Below are 25,295 nucleotides of genomic sequence, written 5' to 3' on the forward strand. Positions count from 1 at the left end.
TCTCCACCCAACCGTAGGCTCAATTGTGCAACGTCTTGCTACAACTGGCCACCCCCGAGCCCTCAATCAACATCCTACTGCCAGTGACTCCTAGTCTTAGTATACCATTCTCCCAAGAGAATGAAAGATAGAATCTCGGAAAGATGGAATGCCAGAATCCTCTCATCTTCCTCACCATCTATTAAATAGAACAACATTGGAAGGGGAACCACATGCACACACTCCATGTGTCTACATGCAACTTTCTTTTGATTTTTAGCTTTCTTGTTTTATTTCTTTACTTTTCTTTTGATTTTTTAGCTTTCTTGTTTTATTTCCTTCTTTTTGATAGTTTTCTTGTTTTATTTCTATTTATTCTGATTTAGAGTTTTAGTATAGTTATTACTATTTTTATTTTTATTATTTTTATTTATTTTTAAATTCATTTATTATTTATGATTTATTATTTTTATTATTTATTATTAAGTGATTTATTATTTATTATTTATATTATTATTATTTATTATTATATTATTATTTATTATGTATTATTAAGGGAAGGGATATTACAGTCGCTCCCACTCCCAAGTAACACTGACTCGAAGGTACATGGAAAACGATCCGATACACTTACATACGTGGAACAGGATATCACCCCCAGAATGAAATGCTAGCAAAACATGACAGCTCCTATGCTTTAAGATGTCGGAACACATCTCTAGCCTAGACCTCTAGATGTTTTAGTTAAAGTTCCAAATGCTCCGTAGGTTAATTGAGGTGAATTTTAGAGTTGATCTTGAATTATGTTTCAATTTCAAGGCTCAAAACTTGATGTCACCTGAACACACCTATGATGCAACTAATATGACAAAAATAACTCTTTTTGTTTTACTTTTAATAATGAAAGACCTAACTAAGTGGGGGAGGAAGAAATCAATCAACAATGCAACAATCAATCTCCTCAATTTCCCTATTCCAATCAAAATCAAAGCCCTGTATGCAATGCAAATAATGGTTTTTCTTTTATTTTCTTTTAATGTTCAAAATGCAAAGAAACATATGAACGCAACTTGATCGTTGACAAAAAGAAACCACACATAGTTTATTGTAATGTGAAAGTCACTTTTCAAATCCAACAATCAATCTATGCATACAAACGCTAATTGACAAGAAGAAAGAAACAAAGAAACAAAATCTTATCAAAAAGTTGATGACACTCAGAGGTGATTAACACTCATACATAGTTTTGCAAAAATACAAGCAAAAACACGTAATTTCACACAAGGGATTGGCTTTTTGGAAACAAAGACAAACTCAAAGACACAAAGAAAACTTTCTAAACTCAAGCAGAATGAGGAGAAAGGCTAAGGAATGCAAGTTTTTTCATCCTACAGGATCAACACTGGTGCAGAATATAGACACCAGTGCGTTGCAACGCAGGTACAGAGAAGGAACAAGTGCACTGAAGTGCTCTGTCTCAAAACAGGGAATGCGCTGGAGCAGTTTCGATCAAATGACAACACAAGAAATGCAGCAAAGTTTCACAAAGCGTTTTCCTAGGGTCAATCAATGTTTGAGTGAGTCACCCAAGGTCACTTTGAGAGGCGAAAAAGTGCTAAGGTCAAGGAAACCACTAAGGGAAAATCGATCCCCAGTATGGTTGCCAATTTGTTATGCAACATTTTCACGATCGCAGACAAAGGTGAATTCTCTAGTCTAGTGCAATGTTGCACGAAGCGGGAGAGAAGCGGAAGCGTTTTTTGGAAGCGGGGACGCCGAAGCGTCAATTTTCCAAAAATCTAGGAAGCGAAGCGTCCGCGGAAGCGTCTGCTATATATATATATATATATATATATATATATATATTTTTGCATTTATACTCAAAACAAACATCCCAAATACCAAATTAATTGTAGAAGACATGAAAACATGCATATTTTTGCATAAATCAAGATAGATATGGCATCCATGATTCCATTGTAGTTACTAGTATGTACAACAATCATCTATATTCTAGCTATTAGAAACATACATCAAATTTTTAAGCATAGAACATAAAACATTTAAGCATATTATAAAACATAAAACATAGAGCATATTATGATTTATCTAGCAAGTGAGCAACTGTCAACATTTTTCATGTCCAAAATTCAAATAATAATGTTTACAAAATATGTCACTTGGTCACCGCCAAGCCAAAAAGGTTCAAAATTCAAATTCACAAGTCTACAAGTCTAATGGGTAATCTATGACAAAAAGTAGTAGATTGTGAATATATCTACTAATCTCTCCTCCTTCCACCACAAATAGAACGTGGTGGCGGGCCTCCACGTGGTGGCAATGAAGAAGATGGTGCCTGTGGAAGTCGTGGCACTGAAACTGATGAAGAAGAACCCCCTGCTGTTGGTGTTGAACCATGGAACCTAGGAACCAAGGGATCAGATGGGGGTGGGGGTGGTGGCATATCAACACGGTCATCATCATCCTAGAATCGCTCAAAAAATTCATGCAAAAAAAAAAACACTAGTTAACAAAAAAATTAAAAACATGAATTAGAGAAATGCTTTATAAGGGAAAATTGAAAAATTCATACCACAATGGACATACCTGGATAAGAGCATCCTCTAATTGCTCTAATCGCAACACTCCATCCTCCAAATTGGGCTCCTCTGGATTCTTGTCCCAAATCAACAAGTCTTTATTAGACTTTGCATCTTCACAGTAATGGGACAACAATCGCAAGTTGTAATGAACATAAACCAAGCTCTCTGCCCGGTCTAAATTCAACCTGTTCCTTTTAACACTGTGGATGAAAGAATAAGAGCTCCAACACCTCTCTCCAGAAGAAGTGTTTACCACCTGTGATAGCACCCGCAATGCCAAACTCTGTAGAAGTGGAGTACCCCCTCCATGCATGTTCCACCACTCAAGAGCAGAAAAAGTCTCTCGATCTTTAATTGCATGCATGCTCCCAAATGGACCAGTGTTGAGCGTATAGTTGCTCACCTGTCTCCGTACCAATGCAGCCTCCTCCTCATCAGGGATTAATTTACTCAATGCAGCCATATATTTTTTGTGAACCTCTTGATCTTGATGTGGTTTTCTCTTGCTTCCCCCCCAGGTGCTGGCGTTGAAAGCCATGATGGATGATAGTATTTAGGTGTCAAAACATATGCTAATGCATGCAATGGAACATTTAGCATTTCCCATCGGTTTTCCACCTCTACACGAATATAATTGTACAAGGTGGTATCTCTAGGCTCAACAATGTCTTTAATTTGCCCCAACATGCTATCCATTTGCTCATACACCTCCCCAATTACTGGTCGATCTGAATCTGCAAACTTGATCATGTAATAAATTGGTTTGGTGAATTGCAAAACATATTTAACCTGTCCCCAAAAGTAACTGTCAAGAACAGTGTCCTTGACTGCATTAGCACCATCTATGTCAGTGTTAATTTCATCCCATGTTTCAGCACACACCAGATTAGTTAAAGCTTGTCTCACCTTCACTAGCCGCCTAAAGGTGAGGTAATAACTAGCAAATCTTGTCTTTGCAATTTTAAGCAATTGCAACTTGGAGTAAGTGCCATAGAAGTAGTTTACCCTTGTATGCCCTGTGATGAATTTAATGAGCTGCTTCCCTCTCCTGTAAACCTCAGCAATCCACCCACATTCTTTGTGTTTCACAATATCATGCATCAAAAGGTTCAATGTGTGAACCAGGCACCCAGACCAAAAGATGTGTGGATGAGTACGCTCAATAATTTTTCCTGTTGCCTTACAATTTGCTGCATTATCTGTGATCACTTGAACCACATTATTCGGACCAACATCTTTGATTGATTTCAATAGGAGATCTGCAATGTTTTGTGCAGATGCAGTGATGGAGGATGAGTCATGACATGCAATAAATACTGCACCACTAGAAGAAACACCAAGAACATTTATCAAATGTTGGTTTCTAATATTTGTCCACCCATCTGATACAATGGATACCCCAGAATCTACCCACTCATTTGTAAAACGTGTCAAAGCTCTTTGAACCTTAGCTTTTTCTCTTTCTAATAACACTGTTCTAGCTTTCTCATAGTTGGGGGCCTTGTATCCTTTTGGGTCTTCATTGATGGCCTTTACCATTTCATGCCAATAGGGAGAGCGAAGCACATTGAATGGTACACCGCAAGCACAAAGAAAACGGACTATCTTTCCATCCACATCATCCCTCCCAACAACATTAAGGAAATCCCCTATTGTTCTTCTACCTCCAGAGCTTGCAGAAGTACCATGAGGAGATGAGCAACTACCAAATTTAGAGGTTGCACTTGATTCAGAATGAGTTTTTTGTTTCTTGTTTTTTTGTTGTGCAGCCATCTCTATTTGGATGTATTTTCTTCTTTCTTCAGTTGAAATGTTTGGGCAAATTTGTACCCCCACAGGACCCTTTTTTTCATCACTGTCCAGCACCCCACAAAGATGCCTCCTCAGACGGGTATATGAACCACAATATGGTTTTCCTCCATGACAACCATGAGGGCACACAAATTTGTAAGATCCACCACCCTTTCCCCCATCAAGTTTGGTCACATATTTCCACAAGGGTGTTGATGTAGCTTTCCCATCTTGTGTTTCAGTGTCCCCTTCAGGTTCATCCCCTTCCTCTTCAAACCCTTCCTCCTCATCATACATTGGGTCACTCTTATTAGGACCATCACCACTGTCCTCTTCTGTTTCTTCCCTTCTATTCCTCACCTTTGCCATCATTAAAACCAAGAGTGGAATGATACATAGAAGCCAAAAGAACACCATCTTGGAATATGGATATAGGTGGTGGACGACCTGTAAATAAAGGAGCAAGTAGAAACAATGGGAAAGAGTAGGAGAGGGAGGAGAAAAAATACAAAAAAATTGTCAAAAAAAAAGGGAGTTTGGGGTTTGAACTTACCTCTTTAGCTCTTGTAGATGAAGTCCTCCAAGCTCTTGCTCCAAGCTCCTCCTCCTTCTCCTAGCTCCTCCTTCTTCACTCCTCCAAGCTCTCCTCTCTTCTCCTCTCCTTTCCTCTCTTCTCTTCTCCTCTCCTCTCTTCTCCAACTCTCATAAACTCAAAGTGAGAAAATGAGGAATGAATGGGGGCTTTATTCTTTTCATTCCTCACCTTAACCTCACTCTAACCTCACCCTAACCCACCCCCTTAATGTTGAGTTAACATAACTAAATAAAAAATAAAAAAAAGAATGTTTTTTTTCCCTTGCGCGCGCCCTTTTTGGCCGAAGCGTACGGAAGCGTGCGCGAAGCGGCCGCTTCCTGCTCCGAAGCGCCGCGCTTCTGAGGTCCGAAGCGCCGTAGGACGCGCGCTTCGGAGGCATGGAAGCGGGGCTTCCGGCCGGCGCTTCGGAAATTCCAGGAAGCGGCTTAAAAAGCCGAAGTGCCGCTTCCGAATTCAGAAGCGCCGCTTCCGATGAAGCTTCCTAGGCGCTTCCGTACGGGACGCGCTTCGGAGCTTCGAACCGGGGGGGGGGGGCGCTTCGTGCAACACTGGTCTAGTGGTCTAATCTAGAACAATAGAAGATAAAAAGCATGAAGTTTTCCTTAGAGAAATTAGAGTATGGGAAAGAATCCTACTTGGAATTTGCAACAAGTTTTCCTTTCCTCCTCTCTTGTAAGCTCCAATTCTAGCTCCAAGTGTTGTAATCAGAACCTGCACACACGGCTAAAACAAGTAAAGGATCTACAACATCCACGTAGCATAATCTAAAGTCCTCCTCTCTTGTAAGCTCCAATTCTAGCTCCAAGTGTTGTAATTAGAACCTGCACACACGACTAAAACAAGCAAAGGATCCACAACATCCACGTAGCATAATCTAAAATCTCTATTCAATGAATCAACATGGCATTGAAATACATGAGTGCAAACATAACACAACAAATATAGGAAAACAAGATACTCTTTGTATTAACAAATATAGGAGAGAGTTTACAACCATAAATAGTAACTGACTTTGTAGATGTCTCCCCAAGTTGACTTGTCCTTCCTTGTCACAAAGCACACCTCAACATCAACCCTAATGCATGAATATGGTGACTCTTCTAGGTTCAAAGCAACAGTATAAGGCTGTTATCAATCTCCAAAAGCCAACCTAGACCTTATGGGAGGCAGTGAATTTATAGGAGTGTGGTAGTTTGAGAATTCTTATCCAATTACCAATCTAGGCTTTAGATCCACTTAAGAGGGGAAGATGAGTTCAAGGGATAAGATATAAGGTCACCAAGATAAGGTTCAAGCTCTCTATCCATGGTAAATGGTTAAAACTACCTTAAAAGCTTCTGGAAGAAGAAGCTTTAGAAATAATTTTTATTTTTCTTGAATTTCTAGAATTAACGCACCTACAGAAGGGAACAACATGTGCTGACCAACATAGGTGGACAAGCATGCAACATGCGCCGAACACAGGTGACTAAAGAGCCAAGGTGTCTTGGCGGCTAAAAACAATGTTTTTGAGCAATTTATCCCAAAAACTCAGACTTTTTGGAGAGGTCATGCTTAGGGCTCTGTGAAGGGATGATGACAAAGTGTTCATGGATATTCACTGATCTGATTTTCAGGTCTATTTTCCAGATGTGACAAAATGGCTTGTAACAACGATGATGATTGGCCATGGTGGCTTTGGGATGCAGGTGGATTCATTGATTGCAGGTTGAGTCAGAGATGGGTTTGGAATCTAGGTATTGAGGGATCCATTCATGACTAGTTAATGTGGAGGCATGACATAGCACAATGGTTTATATGAAATCTTGGTATCAGTTTGCAGATGCCTTTGCAGTGGACAGATACAGAGTGCTTGAGGACAAGCAATCTTGGGGCAGGAGGATTTGTCACGTCCCCATTTTTATTCTCCTCTATAGTACAACCAAGATGGGTTTCCAGGGTATGTGATAGCCAAGGAGCAGGATTACATCATCAAGGGCTCTAGAGGGGTTTCGAGGAGTTTTCTTAGGATCTAACGGCATTCACTTGGCATATTCCATCATCCGCATAGCTTGCCTTTTGTTTCGTTGCATTTCAACAACATAGCTTGCCTTTTGCTTCGTTGCATTTCAACAACTTTCATAAACTGGGGTTATTACTGGGCTTGACTTACTTTATTACGCTTGAGGTTGCATTTCGGGAGGAATATATGATGGAATACCTCAGTGTAATAGCTCGTTGGAACTGGAACAAGAAGATCTGCAGGATGGGATGATGGGAAGAGACTAGACTTCCAGATGAAGCATGGTGATAGATTTACCATATTCCTAGATTAAAAATGACTTTAATTAGTCATTTAATTACAAAAAGGGAAAAATAATTAATTGGAGGAAAAGGCCAAAAGTGATTTAAGTGAGATAAAATTAAATTAAAAAGTCACTTAAAGTCAAGGGAGGAGCTTCTAGAATAATAATAAAATAAGATGCTTTTAGAGGCTTGGTCATCTATCTATGGAGTCTTTAGAAAGAGGAGGAGATCATTTGAGACATCTTGGAGTTGTGATATTTGCTTGTTGGAGAGGTTTTGGGAACGTGGTTCTCAACTTCAGTGAGCCCCAAGATGAAAACTCTTGGGTTTCCCTATTGTTAGTTGGACAAAAACCCAACCCACTGTTGAGGAGATTTCATCCAGAAATCTCACAGTGCTTCAGCGACATTATTGGAGATCAGATCTGGAGCAGATCTACTAGATTGGAGTGAGGATCATCCATATCCTCAAGTTGAGCTATATTTGGAGTCCAGTTTAGGTCATATCCAGTGTTGCAGCAGATTATCTTGAGACCAGATTCAGTTTACAACTTTACAGCAGTTTGGAGGGGTTCTATTTCAGCTACACATCAGTTATTTTTATGGCCATGTAATTTCAGTATTTATAGAAATATAATAAATCTGAGATTTGCTGCATTTATCTCATATTGTGATTGCCGTAATTTTAATTTCAATTTGCCAGGGTAGCAGCATTATTCATTTCTGGGTTTTTATGTTATCAATTTCTCTGGCATAAATTGATGAATTTTCATGCTATTTTGAATTTTTTCAGAAGAAAATTTTCATAAATTTAATGAAAATGTCCAGAAGGGACATTACAGATGGGTTATTTCTATGATTTATCTATTGTTTCTGCATGACAGATAAATGCTCATAAGTCGCCATTGGCAGCCATGGTTCTCTCTTCAAATGGATCACACATTGCGACAGCTTCTGAACAGGGAACTGTTATAAGGGTTTACTTAGTGTCTCAAGCTTCAAAGGTAAAATTTTATACAGTTAAAATATTCTTGTATCATTTTACTTTAGGAGATATTTTCATTGGTTTGTGGTTCAAGCAGGTCACCACTCTGAAAGCTTAAGCAGTAAAAAATTATTATTCTGGTTATGTTTTTTATAACATACCGTTGCTGATCCATATTTATAATTTCCTTTGTCCATTTTATTATTGTTTGAGTGTGTACCTTTTCTATTGTTATCAGAATATTTTGGCTTCCCAACATCTCTTCCTTTAATTGCAGGAATTCAGTTTTCGGAGAGGAACATCTCCTGCTGCTATCTACTCTCTTTCATTTGGACCACCATCTCAGGTTCCACGGTTACTTGTAGCTACCAGCTCCTCTGGTTCTGTGCACATTTTTACCCTTGGTTTACTGATGACAGATAGGTAATTCTATGCGAACTTTTCTTCTCTTTGTTTTAAAAGTATTCTCTCATATAACCACCCAATCCACACACACTTTTAATATCCCTTTTTATCTCTGCTTGAACCTTTGCTCATCATACATGTAGAAATTTAGAAAGCAAAATGAAAAATTTATTAATATGCGTAGGTGACTCAAAGTGCTTGTTTACTGTGAAAAGAAAATTAGCAAGTGACAACCAATGATGGAATGGTTCATGCATCTTCTGAGAGATATGTTTTAAGCATTGTCTACTTTTGGCCTCGGCATTTACTGCAGAAAGCCCAGCTGTGAGGCATCGTACATAAAAAGCCTATTTACTTGACATAACTGGGATACAATGGAAGAAATGAGTGGAGGATTATCAAATATTTGACCATCATCTATCTATGAAATTGATGCCACCCAAAACCGGGAAATTATTGTTTATAGAAGTACAATTGTATCTGGCTGGGAAGAAGTCAAGGTGCACCCTCTTCACTAGATATGTTGTGATACTTGTCCTCAATCTCTAGAAATGGTGGTATATGTGGTCTTGATGTGAGCACACAATGAAAATGAGAGATGCCAGGAGAACAACAGATTAGAAACCAAGGGAGAGAATTACCAGACTATACAAAGGCTTTAAACTCTTCATTATATGTGGAATAAATAGAAATCACTTTACAATACTAAGTTCGACTAGATACTATGGCCTTCAAATAACTGGGCAGATCAAACATGATAACAAGAAATGATATAACATTAACAATACGTTATTCATGAATATTTTCTCATCATTTATTCCCTGCTTAGAGGAAATTCTTCCCAAATTCTTCTGGTACACCCTTTGCAATGAATTACAAAGTTGGAGTCTTGGTATAGACCCATGTCCCTGCAGAAAATGGGGTGCTTGAACCAGAGATAGATCACCATGGGAGTTTCAAGAGTTTCACAGATGGAAACTGTTTGACCCTCCCTGTTGAAGAATAGTACTTCCAGGAGGAAGTCGAAAAGTACTAGTGCATAATATACCATTTCATTGTGACCTGAAACAAAATGTTTTGGAAGTTGGGGAATAGCACCAAAATTCATGGATTTTTAGGAGACATTGACCAGCTTGGACGTTGGTAGTTTATACATGAGGACTCTGGAGGCTAGGAGTTGAGTGAGCCCTTGTTCAAAGCAAGATGAGCATTTCGAAGATTGTTGGTATAAGAAGTCCTCCTTCAAGTGTGTAATTCATTTGTGAGAAAGTCCTATGAGGTAATTGGAAAATTGTTGAGGGAGTACAAGATTGTGAAAGCCAACACAAATGGAGAGAAGAAGATATGTACATTGGAAGCGAGAGCCCTGAGAGTATGGGGCAGATAATTTTTTTGTATGAGTGCCAAATGTTAAAGGTCCACTGTGTACAGCAGTTGGAATATGCTACTGTGTCTTAGATGTCTAGAAAACTTAAAAATTGCAGTAATTACATATGAAGGAGACCACTGGCATATGAATGGGTCATCGTTGAGGTTGCATTTGCTCATGAGATTTTCCATACTTTCTATGTTTTGTAGTATTGTTGTGAGTTATACAAGAGATGCTGGAGCAAGGCGTTGAGCATGGATATACGCAAGAGTTGTAGTTATGGACTCAATTTTGATAGAAGTGATACCTCCTAAGCGTTATTTCTGGTTCATGAAAAAAGGAGTTTTTAAAGTTGGAACCAATGTTGCAGTTATTGTCAATATATTGAAATTATTGTGATAATATCGGCAAATTCCAAGTCAGTGATAATATCACCATTAGTTATTGCAATATTTTTCTCCTTTGAAGTTATTACAACACGATGTAAATTATCGGCTTGCTATTTTAAATCTTGGTTTAAGACATTGGTTTGGGCTTTTCAACCTCATTTTGCAAATTTTTCATCAAGAAAACAAGGGGTAATATATAGTTTTCATTGCCATCGACTAAGGATTTGTGAAGTGGGGATCTACTCCTATCTACCATATCCATATTTCCAGGTGTTTAAAAGAATTTATGCCTTCATTTTTCTTTGTTTTTCAAGATTTACTATAGGGTATGCAATGCCCATTAGATAATACCTCTTCCCACCTTTTTTGAATGGAGGATTTAACAGTTACATAGCTCGGCTATTTTAATTGTAGCATTCTTAAATTTTTTATGGATTTTGATTCTAAGTTTCCCCCATTTTTTATCCCATAGGTTTACAAATTTAATTAATGCTCTACATTTTTCAAAATGCCAAAGCCATTGGAACATGGTCTACCTAATGATGGTCATAATAGAATGAGATTGAATTGCAAGTTATGTGGTATGGAAATGTTAGGTGGAATAAGCCATTTGAAATACCACCTTGTTAATTTTTGTAGCATCAGATGGTGTTCAAGTCTCAAACTTTGTGGAGAGGCTAAAACACATGAGATCTCCAGAACCCTGAAATCGTTTATGGAAATTCCACCTAGAGACATCTCAATTAAATTAATTGATCGATAATTAAAAAATACCTAAGTCCAACTTAGGGAAACTTATTAATTAATAGGTATTAATTGAGAAAGGTGAGAATTCTCTACAAAATCATATGGATCGACTTAGAGATGATCTCAGCCATCGATGAGAATTTAATCATGTTCATTGGTGGTCCAACTAGAGATTATAAGAGGAGGTTGATGGGGTTGGATAAGAACACACAAGCGATCGAGTTCCTTGGTAGAGATTGAGTTTCCCAGCTGCAATGATTCAACAGAGAGAAGTTCGAGCCAGAGAGGGTACGCAGAGACAGTGAGGGGCAGAGACAGTGAGTTCGGAGGAAGTTTTACATTTCCACAGAGTAACTATAGGAGGGCCAAGTTTCCTCTGTGAAGTGCGCAGGCAGCTTCAAAGGTAGAGTTCGATTTAGTTGGAGTGAGGTTCGATTCAGTTGTTGGAGGTTGGGAGAATTTTTGGAGGGGCTAGCGAGTCATTCTCAGAGGTTGAATTGGGCATGATGACTTGATCATAGCAACTTCCAAGCAATGCATGTGAGGTCTTGCACAAAAGGCTGACGCAAGGGTTCGAGTAAACTAGTTTGCGCCAGTATTTGGAGTTGGATCAATGTCGGTTGAGGCGAGAATTGTTTCACTAATTTTGTGGCCAGTTTATCTTGTAGAGGATTTCCAGTTTTGGGCATCTAGTTGTACTCAAAATTTCACAGTTGCATAATAATAAAAACCCTCAACTGCTGCACTGGTTTTCCCGAGTTTTTTTGGGGACATTTGTCTGAAAATAACAGTGTCAAATTTTATTTTGTGTGCATATTATTTCTCAATTTTTACTTTATTTTCCACAACATTTTTTTTATGGTGAAAATTGCAGTTGTGATTTTATTTGTTATTTGTTGTAACAAATAAACTACTTAATAATTAACTAGTTAGAAGAATAATTTCCAGTTGCTACAATAGTTGAAATTTTCCCATGGTATTAGAGCGAGTTTGACAGATCAGAGGCTTAGAGACGAAGAGGGAGAAATTCACAACTTAGAGGGAGCAACAACACGCTTTCTTTAAGGCCTGCGCAGTGCCTAGCCAGGTAGAGCAATTTGCTTGATAGGGGGTCAAATTTCTAGTTGCAAAGTGCAGGAAGGGTCGATTTGTCCGGGAAGTAATTCCAATAGGCGATAGGTGAGAAAATTAGTATTTTCGTAGACCAAATTCTTGATCTGGTCACAGATAATTTGCAACAATTATTGCAATAGCAGATTAGTGTCGGGGTGGAAGAGAAATAACACATAGTGGAATTTTTCTTAAAGGGTTTTCTATTCTAGGAAATTTGTGATTTACAGTTGTAGAGGCAGAACCAGCTAGCAGGATGACACATTCCAAAAGGGAGTGTGAATTGCAGAGCAGGTAGCCAAGTAGGAGAGGAGGAGATTCTTGTTTATAACCCAATTGTGAGTTTGTAGAGATGGCCTCAGCAGGACTCTGTGATCAGGATAGATTGGATGGTGCTTCCAACTATGTTATTTGGAAGGCCAGGATGTCCTTTCTGCTAGATGAACATGGTCTGAAATATTACATAGAGAGAGCTATAGCAGCACCTACAGACCCGTAGCAACTAGAGAATTATAGAAAGGAAATGACCAAGACGAAGAGGTTGACCCTTAATGGCATTTAGGATCACATAGTCTCACACTTAGTGGCCAAGAATATGGTGAAAGAAATGTGGGATGGACTCGCAATGCTATATTAGAATCCTTCCAATAATTGGAATTTGATCCTGAAGGAGAAGTTATTGAGAACCACTAGGATGCATAAGGTAGGAGTTACTCCATACATTACCAGGATTCAGGATAGCTGGAAAGAATTCTCTCATAGGTGAGACGCCACAAGAAGCTGAACTAGTGCATGTAGCCATCAATGGTTTCTCCGAGGAGTGGACTACTTTCGTCCAAGGCATTATTGGACGAGATACTCTACTTGGATGGTATCATTTGTGGTCAAATTTCACACAGGAGGAGATGCAATTTTCTCTAGTCAAGAGTAGTTACATAGTATTTTGTCACACCTTCTGTTCGCTTCCTGTTCCACATCCCGGAGTGCCAAAATGTTGACAACTATGAAGTGTGTTCATCATGAAACACATACTGAAACATCCCTGAAGAATGGAAGAAAAATTGCCCTGAGTCAATTTTGGAGAAGGTTGACTGAAACCCTAAATTTCAGGACCAACGCTCTTTGCTCCACTACCTGCCCATGCTGATGGTATTAGAATATTCCTATTCCTATTTAGTATTTAATACTCATTCTTTTAGCTGTTGTTTTTTTTATTCGTTTAAGCAGTTTCTTAGATGAAACTGAGTGTTTCCATATTCTACATAGAAACTTGATGTTTCTATTATTGTAAATATCTCTGTATTATCATTGAGCTTCTTGCTCATTCTGAATTAATTGATTCGACATTCTTTTATGGTATCGAAGTGAGGTTAAGAGATTTCTTGAACAGTTATTCTCTCTGCATCCTAATCTCTTGAGTTCTTTCTTTCATTCATTTCTAAGGTCAAGCCCTCTGTAAGCCAGGTAGCCTTCACTAAGTCTTAGCCTCGGCTTTTCTCACTGTGATAAAAGCTTACAGTCGTCTATCTCGATACAGAAATGGATTCTTCTCCTGCATTATCATTTTTCTGAGGAATTAAAAGTTGAAGAAACTCTTGGATCTGGTTTAGAACAAAATTCCCTTGCTGGTATACCGATTCTGTTTGGATAATCGCTACAGCACTTTGTGGCGGTGACCGTCTCGTGGGCGCGGGATTCGTTCTCTGGCTGGCTGACTCCGCCATATTTGTTTTTACTGTTGAACTGCATCTTCCTCACATTTCCAACGCAGCATCACCAGTTTGCATCACAACCCGGAACCCCAGGAGCTGGATCGTAGTGTTATGAGCAGCAGTCTATTTGTCGTTTGAAGCCTTGTGTCGCTGGGTTGGGGGGGCTGTTTGCCTCTCAGTGACGTGCTCCAGACACTGGTCTCATTGTGGCCCTTGTATTTTCTATTGGTCAATCGTAGCAGAGACGTCAAAATTTGAGACGACGGCATTCTCCGACAGTTGGTAGCAGAGACGTGAAAATTTGAGACGACGGCATTCTCCGACAGTGGAACCACAAAACGACGGCAGCGTGGGTTTATCAAAACGACGACTCACGTGACGGCTTTCTCCGACCGAAAGACTCGAACATTCACCGAGTATTTTTGTTGATATGACAACAAATACAATCGTGGACGGCTCACGTGGTTTCACTTTTTCAGTCTACGTATTTTTTTTCCCTTCAAATCAGCTTTAATTTTATGAGGATGCATGCGACCTCTTGTCATTGTTTTGGTTTGGTGCACTGATACAAATCTGAGGCATGGTGTTGATTGACATTTGCACATATTCTTTCCTAGAACAAAATGTGGAGAATTCGAGCCTAAGACAGCGTTTTTGTGAAAAATTCAGGACTGTCTAAACTTTTATCTAGCAAAGCCCTGAGTTAATTTTTGTGCATTGTTCAAGCCTATTTCTTTCAAAGCAGAATTTGTTAAGGTTCTGTGTCAGTCTCATACAGTCATCTTGATATTTTCTTGGAATTTATTTGCGGCTCCTTCATTTGAAAAGGCATCACCTGAAAGAAGGGTACAGCTACAGCAGTGGAACTTGCTCTATTGCTACCTTTTCTAGACTGTGGAGATATATACTTTTGCTGGGTATATTTTTTTAAAACCTGTCTAGCAGAACAAAGTCTGTTTTGATTTGCACCAGGATAAGCAGGCAGCTATTTTTTTTTTGTGTCAAACTTCTGTATTGTCTTTGGGAAAATGGCCACGCTCACCAATCTGATGTTAGAAGGAAATCCACGCTTTAATGGCAACAACTATAACATTTGGAAACAAAGAATGTTGACCATTTTTGAATACAGGCGTCTTGATTAGCTCATTTTGGGCAAAGAGCTTCGTCCCGGTACAGATCAAGATAAATTTGATGATCGAAATCGAGAGGCTGTTATGCTTCTCAAGCTCTCTGTCGCTGATGATCAGTTACCATAGATTCCTTCTGGCAAGACAGCTGCCGAAATCTGGCAACAGTTGAAAGAACTGCACGAGACATCTGACAAAAGCAGAGCCTTTTTTCTCAAAAATCAGTTGTTCTCCATCATGATGGACGAACATATGTCTTTACATGAACATCTCAACAAAATTAAAGACAGTCGAGATCAGCTCGAAGCCAATGGTCGGACCATGGAGGAAGAAGATATGGTAGTCATTACTTTGAAAAGTCTACCGAAATCTTATGAACACTTCATAGAAACACTCAACATTACCACCACAAATGTTGATCTGAAGTTTCCAGAGTTATGTACCAAACTTCTGCAGCAGGATCGGTGGAAACAGCAGTTTGGTAATGGTGCTTCATCAGTGTCCTCAGAAAAAGCATTTGCTGCAAAATATCAGTCCTCTCAGTCCTTTCAGCAGAAAGGCTCTTCTCAGTCTTTTGATCCTGCTAGGAAGAAAAGTGTGCAGTGTAATTACTGTCACAGGTTCGGTCACATGAAGAATGTACCAAACTTCTATAGCAGGATCGGTGGAAACAGCAGTTTGGTAATGGTGCTTCATCAGTGTCCTCGGAAAATGCATTTGCTGCAAAATATTAGTCCTCTCAGTCCTTTCAGCAGAAAGGCTCTTCTCAGTCTTTTGATCCTGCTAGGAAGAAAAGTGTGCAGTGTAATTACTGTCACAGGTTCAGTCACATGAAGAAAGATTGCCGACAGAGGATTGCTTCTGAACAGAAGAAACAGGGAGGGCCACATCAGACAGCAAATGTTGCAGAACATTCCGAGCAGACAGATTCTGCCTTTTACGCCTTTATGGCTAAAAGGTCTTCAGATCATGTTCCTTCCTCTGCATGGTACATTGATTCTGGTGCATCACGCCATTTATCTCACAGGCGTGATTGGTTTATTGACTTCTCACCTTTCAGTGATTCCGTGGTATTTGGCGGAGGTGAAAAGTACACAGTAGCTGGCAGAGGTATAGTTCAAATTCAGTCTGGTGGGCGCACACTCATATTTCTGAATGTATACTATGTTCGTGGTATGGAAATTAATCTGCTATCTGTCAGCCAGATTATGAGGAATTCTCCTCAGCTTGATGTTGTGTTCAGTGCACACAAGTGCTCCATTATTGACAGGGAGACTAGTCTAACAGTTGCTGTTGGCCTAGAGGACCATGGTCTATACAGGCTACTTGACACCGGTGACTCTCCAGAAGTGGCTCTAGCAGCACGTGTCTCTCCCATCAGCACTCTATGGCATCAGCGATATGGGCATCTAAATATGCAGTATCTCTCTCAGCTCTCTCGGGAGGGACTTGTGTCATGATTACCTGATATTCAGACTCAGCAGTTGGGGGTATGCAGCGCATGTCAAGCGGGAAAGCAACATCGGTCTTCATTCAAAGATGGAGAATCTTGGCGCGCATCTAAGGTACTTCAGTTACTTCATGCTGATATTTGTGGTCCCATGAATACAGCTTTTATCACTGCTTGCAAATATTTTTTACTTATTGTAGATGATTTCAGTAGAAAGATGTGGGTGTATTTTCTAAAAAATAAATCTGATGCTCTTAGTACCTTTCAGAAGTTTAAAACCTTAGTTGAAAAAGAATCTGGTTGTAACATCATGACCCTTAGGACCGACAATGGGGGGGAATTTTGTTCCTCAGCTTTTGCCAACTTCTGTGATATTCATGGCATCAAACGTCAATTAACCACACCTTACACTCCTCAGCAGAACAGTGTTGTCGAGCGTCGCAACCGCACGGTTGTTGAAATGGCTCGTTCCATGTTACAACACGGGAGTGTTCCAAACAAATTCTGGGCTGAAGCAGTATTTACTGCTGTTTATCTTCTTAACCGATCACCTACTCAGGCTGTTAAAGGGAAGACTCCTGAAGAGGTTTGGTCTGGGCGTAAGCCTAAGATCAGTCACCTCAAAGTATTTGGCTCAGTTGCATATGTTTGGATTCCACCTGCTAAGCGCTCTAAGTTGGATTCCAAAAGCCAGAAACTCATGATGACAGGTTACAGTGATCATCACAAGGCCTATAGGCTGATAGATATAGCCACCGGTCGTCTTAGCTTCAGTCGGGATGTAGTATTTGATGAAGACAGAGGATTTTTTCAGTCTTCTTCTTCTAAGCAGTGTTCTGAAGATCAGCCTCACAGTGTTCTTCTTCCGGTCGGTCCACCTGATGGGAGGGATGATGTAGCATCAGTGTTTGATAATACTCTATCTGAGCTTCCTCCAGAAAATAACCCTCCTCTTGCTGCTCCTATTGAGTCTTCTTCATCTCCTCCTGATATTGGTTCCTCTACTCTTCGGCCTAAATGGTGGGCTAAAACCATTGGTGATCTCCGAGATGATGAGCTTCTTGAAGGTAGAACTTCTAGACATAAGAACAAACAACAATCTACAGTCAATTTTGCTCTTATGGCTAACCTTCACAGTATTTTTGAGCCTCAAACTTATTCAGAGGCTAAGGGTACATCTGAGTGGGAACAGGCTATGGAAGCCGAATTTCAGAGTCTTCAGAAGAATCACACATGGACACTTTCTGATCTTCCTGCAGGGAAAAATCCCATAGGCTGCAAATGGGTGTATAAAGTGAAATACAAAGCTGATGGAACCATAGACAAGTATAAAGCTCGTCTTGTGGCTCGAGGGTTCTCACAGAAGGAAGGCATCGACTATGAAGAGACTTTTGCTCCTACAGCCAAGATGAGTACCATAAGGCTTGTCCTTGCCCTAGCAGCTCAGTTCAATTGGAAAGTTCATCAGATGGATGTAAAGAGTGCTTTCCTAAATGGTGATCTCCAAGAAGAAGTCTACATGACGCAGCCTTCAGGATTCAAGGTTGCTGGTCAAGAACAGAAAGTGTGTCGATCAGCTAAAGCCATTTATGGCTTGAAGCAAGCTCCTCGGGCTTGGTACATGAAAATTGATCAGTACCTGACAGATCAGGGTTTTCAGCGGAGCCCATCTGATGCAAACCTGTATATCAAGCATACTGCTGATGATATCTTGCTTGTGGTTGTCTATGTGGATGACCTTATCATTACTGGCAGCTCTGCACATTTGATCCATGGGATCAAACCAGTGTTCCACGGGGACTCGCTCCCCCCCTTAGGGGTCTAGTTTCCTCGCTCCCCCGCGCTCCGGGGACTTGGGGACGAGTAGGGGACGTTTCCCCATGCTCCCAAAATGGAGGAAACTCAGGGGGACGTGCCAGGGAAAACATTTCCCTTCCCAGAGGGGACGTTTCCCCACGCTCCCAAAAAAATGGCCTTGCTTATAGTTTATGATTTAATAGACCTAAAGTGGTACAAAGCTACTCATGTTCTGTATGGGGATAACGTCTTGTGCTGTCTTTTGGTTTCAAAGAGCGTTATTTTAGAGGGTCAGTATCATGGAAATTTGTTGGACCATATAGCACGTACATGAATTTTCCCTTTTAAAACTTCTCCATTTTTTCTCAAGTGATGGCTGGATTACAGTGGGGAGATAACTGGAGTGACAGGCAAAGAATATGAGACATTCAGTTTGTGTTTTTAATTTGCATGACATTTGACATACAAACTATGGAAGCAACACCTATGTCATGTGGGAAATAATTGGGTGGACTATAGACTAACATGCGTTTACTGCAAGCATGACAAAATACTATGGGCAACAAGAAATCTCAGGAACTGTCGTTATATATGAATTTATACAGTTACAAAATTTACATAGACCACAGTTGCTCAGCTTGAATTCTCAGGTCTGAAAAATATTTTCACCCCTGAAATACACTGCTAGTTTGAAGTTTGAACTGCATGGCATTGCTCTAATAAGGTAGACAAATTATCCATGCCATTGTTGGTCACCCAAGTTGGTTCGCAGATGGTCATCCTGCAGTCAATGTCATTTGATAGTAAACTGTCAGAAACTCTTTCATGTGATCTTCTCATCTCTCCTAGAACTAAAACTCTTCTTTCAGCATATGGTGTACTGTCTATATTATATATAATATAACAAACTTTCTAGCTGTTGGATCCAATACAGCTGGACAACCCATTGTAGTTGCCCCTTCTACTGCCAATGCAGTGTTCCTGATCTGTTCATTTACCTTTTCACAAAATTCAGTGGCTACCTTATCAAGCTGAAGCTCTCCCTCTGTCTGACCAAAATCTAAATTAGAATTTGACCAAGCTGAATTAGAATTTTAAATTTATTATTTTATATGATATTATAAATTTGGATAATGTCAAATGATATTCATATCAATGATCATGCTTTGCAGCGTTTCAATTCAAACCAAATTGTCATAGTGGACTCAATTAATAAATTATTTTTTATATTTATAAATTTTTAAGACCCTGACACTCCCCCACGTTTCCTAAAAAATGGTAGGGAGCTTTTGCATAGGCCGCTCTTGCGCCCCCTCGCCCCCTCGTCCCGGAACCTTGGTGGAACAGTGGATCAAACAAGATTTATGCAGAACTTTTGAGATGACAGACTTGGGACTTCTTCATTACTGTCTGGGGGTTGAAGTTTGGCAGACTGAAAATCATATTTTTCTCTCTCAGTCCAAGTATGCAAAAAATCTTGTGGACAGGTTCAGAATGCAGGATTGCAAACCAGCCACGACTCCTATGGAACCAGGGCTCAAACTTTCATCGCAGTCATCCTCTCCCCTTGTGGATGAAACTTTATTCAGGCAACTAGTGGGCAGTCTCATCTATCTTACTGCCACTAGACCTGACATCAGTTTTGCAGTAAGCTATATCTCCCACTTTATGTCAGCTCCTAAAGCTGATCATTGGATAGCAGCAAAGCGTGTGCTACGATATGTGCGTGGTACTTCTGATTATGGCCTCTTATATACTCGCAGTTCCAATCCTATTCTCAGTGGTTACACTGACTCTGACTGGGCCGGTTCAGTTGATGACCGTAAATCTACAGTTGGGTATGTGTTTAGTCTAGGATCTGGTGTTGTTACTTGGACTAGCAACAGGCAGTGGCTCTCTCCTCAACAGAAGCAAAGTATCGGGGAGCAGTTAAGGCATCCTGTGAGGCAGTTTGGCTTCGACGTATGCTTGCAGATATGCATGTTTCCCAGACCGGGCCTACTTCTTTGTTTTGTGATAATCAGGGAGTTCTCAAACTTGCCAAAAATCCAGTCTTTCATGAAAGAACAAAGCATGTGGAAACTCATTGCCACTACATTCGCCAGCTTGTTGAAGACGTCTCAGTTCAGTTGCAATATGTTCCCACAACAGAGCAGCCCGCCGACATCTTCACCAAGCCTCTTGGTCCTGATAAATTTGTAAAATTCAGAGGGTCTATTGGTGTTGTAAATAGATTGAGTATTAAGGGAGGGTATTAGAATATTCCTATTCCTATTTAGTATTTAATACTCATTCTTTTAGCTGTTGTTTTTTTTATTCGTTTAAGCAGTTTCTTAGATGAAACTGAGTGTTTCCATATTCTACATAGAAACTTGATGTTTCTATTATTGTAAATATCTCTATATTATCATTGAGCTTCTTGCTCATTCTGAATTAATTGATTCGACATTCTTTTAGATGGTAGGCTGTAGTTCTTTGACCTAGCGCTGCCAGCGCGGGTTTTGATATGAAAACCCGCGCTGAACCTCTTCTGGCAGGTTTTCTCAAAATGGAGGAGAAGCTTCGTATGCTGGAAACTTCGAGAAACAACGAGTTAGATGTTGTTGGGTAGAGATATGGTCAAGCTCTCCCATTTGGAGCTCTTGATCCTACCTTTAAGGGCCTTCCCCTTGAGATGTGGACCTTCCTCCCTCTTTTGTGGATCCCTAACTCCCTCTCCCTTCCTATAAATCAAATCCCTTCCATCCCCAAATGGTTGGTCATTGATTGTCTGCATTCCTATGCTAAGATTATGCCTAAATGCTGCCCATCTAACTTGGAGAAGGAGTGCTTGAAGAGTCTTGGCTTGGACTTGGACATCCACCAAAAAGAGGTCTTCAACATCAAGGAAATGGTTGTATGCTTCCCTTTTTAATTCATTAATATATACATTTGATGTTCACTACTCTCCATAAATGTCTAAATATTTATGCATTTAGCTTGATAATGATTGATCTATCAAGTAGTTTATGTTTGATATATACTATGTATGCTCTTGTATCTTGTATTGTCTTTTGATCTCTTTCGCAGGCACTCGGACATAAAGAACAAGAAAGGAGCTAGCCTAGAAGCTAAGGAATCAAAGCCATCACCAAAGTATTGAGCAATTAGCATCAGAGCGAGTTAGGTTTTTCTCTCTCTCTCTCTGCATTTTTAAACACAAGCTAGGAAAGTATGCATTAGTTTGTTCAGTTTGTTGCTAGACCCACTCATTGGGCTAGAGAGATCGCCTCTGTCCGTAGAGGGGATTTATCTTCACAACAAAATGGCGACTTCACGGGGGATGTTATAGCCTCTTCAATCTCTTTTCTTGATTTGGTCTTTTGATCAGTTTGGCCAACCATCGAATTATCAGTTAGTCTGGGACTATATAGGTCTGCACATTGAATGATCACTGCTTTAGAGTGTTAGATCTGGAATCTTTGTTGAAATTCTTTTTATTTTTACCCAACTTTCTCACCCAACGCGTTTTTGACCTTAACAGTCACACTGCTAGCACGTTTTTACTTGAAATAGTAGTGTTGAAGCCACTTTCAACTTGTTTTTGGCTATGATAGTTGCGTTGATCTCAGAAATTTTAGAACAAATAGGGTTTCTACCCTAGGATCCTAGCCTTTGAATATCTTTTCCTATCCTTTGAGTCTAGATTTGGCAGTGTTTTTGTCTAATTGTCTTGTTTAATTAGCAAATAGGTATCTTTGGCTTTGAAGTGCTTGAAGTGAGAATTTGATTGAGTTCTATGGTTTTTAGGTCAATTAGACATCACTTGTTGCTTGTTGTGTCGCTGAGATACTGGTTTGCTGATTGATTGAGTCTTGTTTTATGTGGAAATCATCAAAAACATTAGTTTGCATTTGTTTTAGCTTTGTCTTTCATAAAGTTGTCTTTCAAGTTGCATTAGGTCATTTGCATTTGGAGATCATCTTTGTTTTTAATCAAGCATAGATTACATTGTTTTGATTTTCACTCTGAAAAGAGTGCATCGTTTATTTGTTCAAAAGGAAAAAGTGAAAGTTATTAGTTATTTTCATTTAGGTTTTTGAATTGGATTTGGTGTTTCTTTGGTTGATGCATTAGTTGCTTTAGAGCATTTGAATCAAATTTTCATTTTGTTTTAGTTAATGCTTTAGTTGCATTAGAGCATTCAAAAATCAAAGAAAAACAACAATTATATAAGTGCATCTTAGTAAAAGTGAAGATCATTTTGCTTTCAAAAAGGTTATTTAAGATAGTGAAAAGTGAAAATCATTTTTACTTTTGAGCATTAATTTGAAATTTCTTCCCTTGATTAGTCTAGCTTTCATCGAAGTGGAAAATTTTCTTTTTCTCATATAGTTGCATCTTAGGGATTTAGGTGACATCGTTTTGAGCCCAAAATTGAAATATAATTCAAGATAAACATTAAAATTTACTCAATTAACCTAAGGAGCATTTGAAATTAAATGCAAACATTTAGAGGTCTAGGCTAGAGACGTGTTCCGGCGTCTATAAACCTAGCAGTTGTCGTTATCTTCCAGCATTGTATCCGGGGGTGAAATCTTGTTCCACGTATGGAAGTATATAGGATCGTTCTCCAGTACTCTTGGGTATATCGGAGGTGCTTCACGTATGGAAAGTATATGGTAACGATCTCATCAAACGGTTATGCATTAGATAACGCTCACATGGACTTGTGCTCCCCTTACTGCCGCGTATATATTGGGAGACCCCACTAGGTTGCTATCTTTTAGCCATAGGTAACCGAGTCAGCCGCCTTATAAACATGATACACCAAACACAACATTCGGGGAGATTGGTCACCGTACATTAAGTCCTTGGCGGCTAAGGTGTATATTGTGGTTCACAGATACTTTGTCATGTCCCTTCTCAAACACATTGGTAACAAGGTTTTTCCACACATTTTTGCACAATTTTGGCTAAGGGAAAGAACCTAGCATTTTCGACTTAGGGACTTAGGAGGAAATTCAACTTCATTTGATTGCTAGTGGAAGGTGGGGGCCACCCACGTGGGAATTCGAACTGGGCCATTCGAATGGCTTGAAGGGAATTCGAAGTGTTGGATGGAGGGGTCCATATGAGGCAAGGAAGGCCCACAAAGATAAAAGGAGGATAGGGCTCTCATTTGGGATCATTCTTAAACCTTACAATCAAAATGACTTGACTGTTTACTCTGCTATGCAACTGAGTCAACCAATTGTTTAGCCACGAATCTCTCAAGTGGGAGATTCAACCTCTACTTTGGGGGACCATATGTGCCCGCCCTAGAGAGGCAGTTCCATAAGTATTTCAGGAGTTCTGGGAGTGTGTTACAACACTACCATTTAGCCACAATAGGGAGTGCATATTTCTGGCTAGCTGGAGAATACACAGGGGGAGTTTGGAGCTATCAGTGATCAATCATTTTCCGGGAGAGTTAGAGGATTGGGAGAGCAGCAAAGGGCCAGCCTTTCTTGTGAGTTTCAGAGCCAGCAAAGTCAGCATCCCAACAGTTCGAATTACTGGGCTTGGGGACAGCGCATAGGGCCAGTCCAACAATTTTGTGGAGCTAAGTAGCAAAGGTCAGCCCAACACTTTGGGTCCATTTTTGGGAGGATTTCCAGGGAGATTCCAGCAGGCCGAATTTTGCAGTTGCAGCTAAAGTTGGGCTCCAAGGGGGTTGAATGTCAGAAGTCTAAACCAACCAAATTCCTTTTTGGGTTTTTTTGGGTTTTGGGCAAGGATCACATTCCTAATTTTATAGAATTTTTTGGGCAGATCTAAGGGGTCAAATAAGGATCCCAACTGAGGCAACAACTAGAGGAGCTAAGGGGAATGTGGGCCAAAATTCCGAGGTCAACATTTGTCCAATTCCTTCGTGGGTTTTTCTAGGTTTAGGCCAAGGAGCAAGGAGCTAAAATCTCAGATTTTTCTAAGCACAGGAAGCAGTGATTCCAACTCTTTGAAGTCAACAGACAAAATAGTTTTCTGGGGCAGTGTAGTTCAATTTGGTGCAACAGTTGTAGCAACCTTCAGTTCAACATTTTTTCACCTATGTTTTGTCATGCTTGTCCATTGAGACAAGTCCAGGTGCACCATTCTATTTTACTATTGTATTTGCTCTTGAAGAAGTAATAAAATGGCTCAGCAGTTCTCTATTTCCAGTGTTTCCATGGGTGCTTAATGTATATTTCGTTTTTTTGATTGCTGGATTGTTTGCATACTTTGTATATCACTTATATTCTTGTTTAGGAACATTACAATGGTATCAGAGCCATACTCTTGGCTCAACCTGTGGGAAAGATTAGAATCAAACAACATGGTGGTCACTTGGAATGAGGTGGTGAGGATACAACAAATGATGATTGATGTGGGGAAGAAGTTGATTCATTCCTCAGTTGGGAATCCAGACATGATTGCAACTGATGTGGATTTACTGGGGCAGAATTGGAGGGCATACCAATCATTGGGTTATGGTATTCATGCGTCCCTCTCTTTTTGGGAATTCTGTGAGATTAGAATCAAACAACATGGTGGTCACCTGGAATGAGGTGGTGAGGATACAACAAATGATGATTGATGTGGGGAAGAAGTGGATTCATTCCTCAGTTGGGAATCCAGACATGATTTCAACTGATGTGGAGTTATTGGGGGAGAACTGGAGGGCATACCAATCATTGGGTTATGGCATTCATGCGTCCCTCTCTTTTTGGGAATTCTGTGAACTAAGGGGTATGCACAAACCAATGGATATTCAGTGGGATTTTGTAGGGATGATGAGAAGTATTAAGGAAAAATATGAAAGAGTAGTTGAAGGGGCCATGGTTGGCAAGGAGACAATTGAGCATGCACCCATTGATGAGGTATTCAGGGTTGTGACCGATTTCTCAGGTAATAACAATGCACCACAGGTTGATGAGGTGTCGGAAGACAACT

The 25,295-nt window shown here is 39.9% G+C and overlaps 1 protein-coding gene across 1 annotated transcript in view; it reads left to right on the forward strand.

The window, feature by feature from the left end:
- The window catches only part of ATG18B (autophagy 18 B-like protein), a 326,386-nt gene that overhangs the window by 273,485 nt on the left and 27,606 nt on the right, over positions 1–25,295 (forward strand). The window contains exons 7-8 of the mRNA XM_089383325.1: positions 8,138–8,257; positions 8,516–8,661. Coding sequence (XP_089239451.1) covers positions 8,138–8,257; positions 8,516–8,661 — 266 coding nt within the window. The remainder of the gene's footprint in view (positions 1–8,137; positions 8,258–8,515; positions 8,662–25,295) is intronic.

The sequence above is a fragment of the Pinus tabuliformis genome, chromosome Q (genome assembly GCF_031772625.1).
Source record: "Pinus tabuliformis cultivar Carrire ecotype Pingquan chromosome Q, CPIR1, whole genome shotgun sequence".
NCBI classification, from domain to species: domain Eukaryota; kingdom Viridiplantae; phylum Streptophyta; class Pinopsida; order Pinales; family Pinaceae; genus Pinus; species Pinus tabuliformis.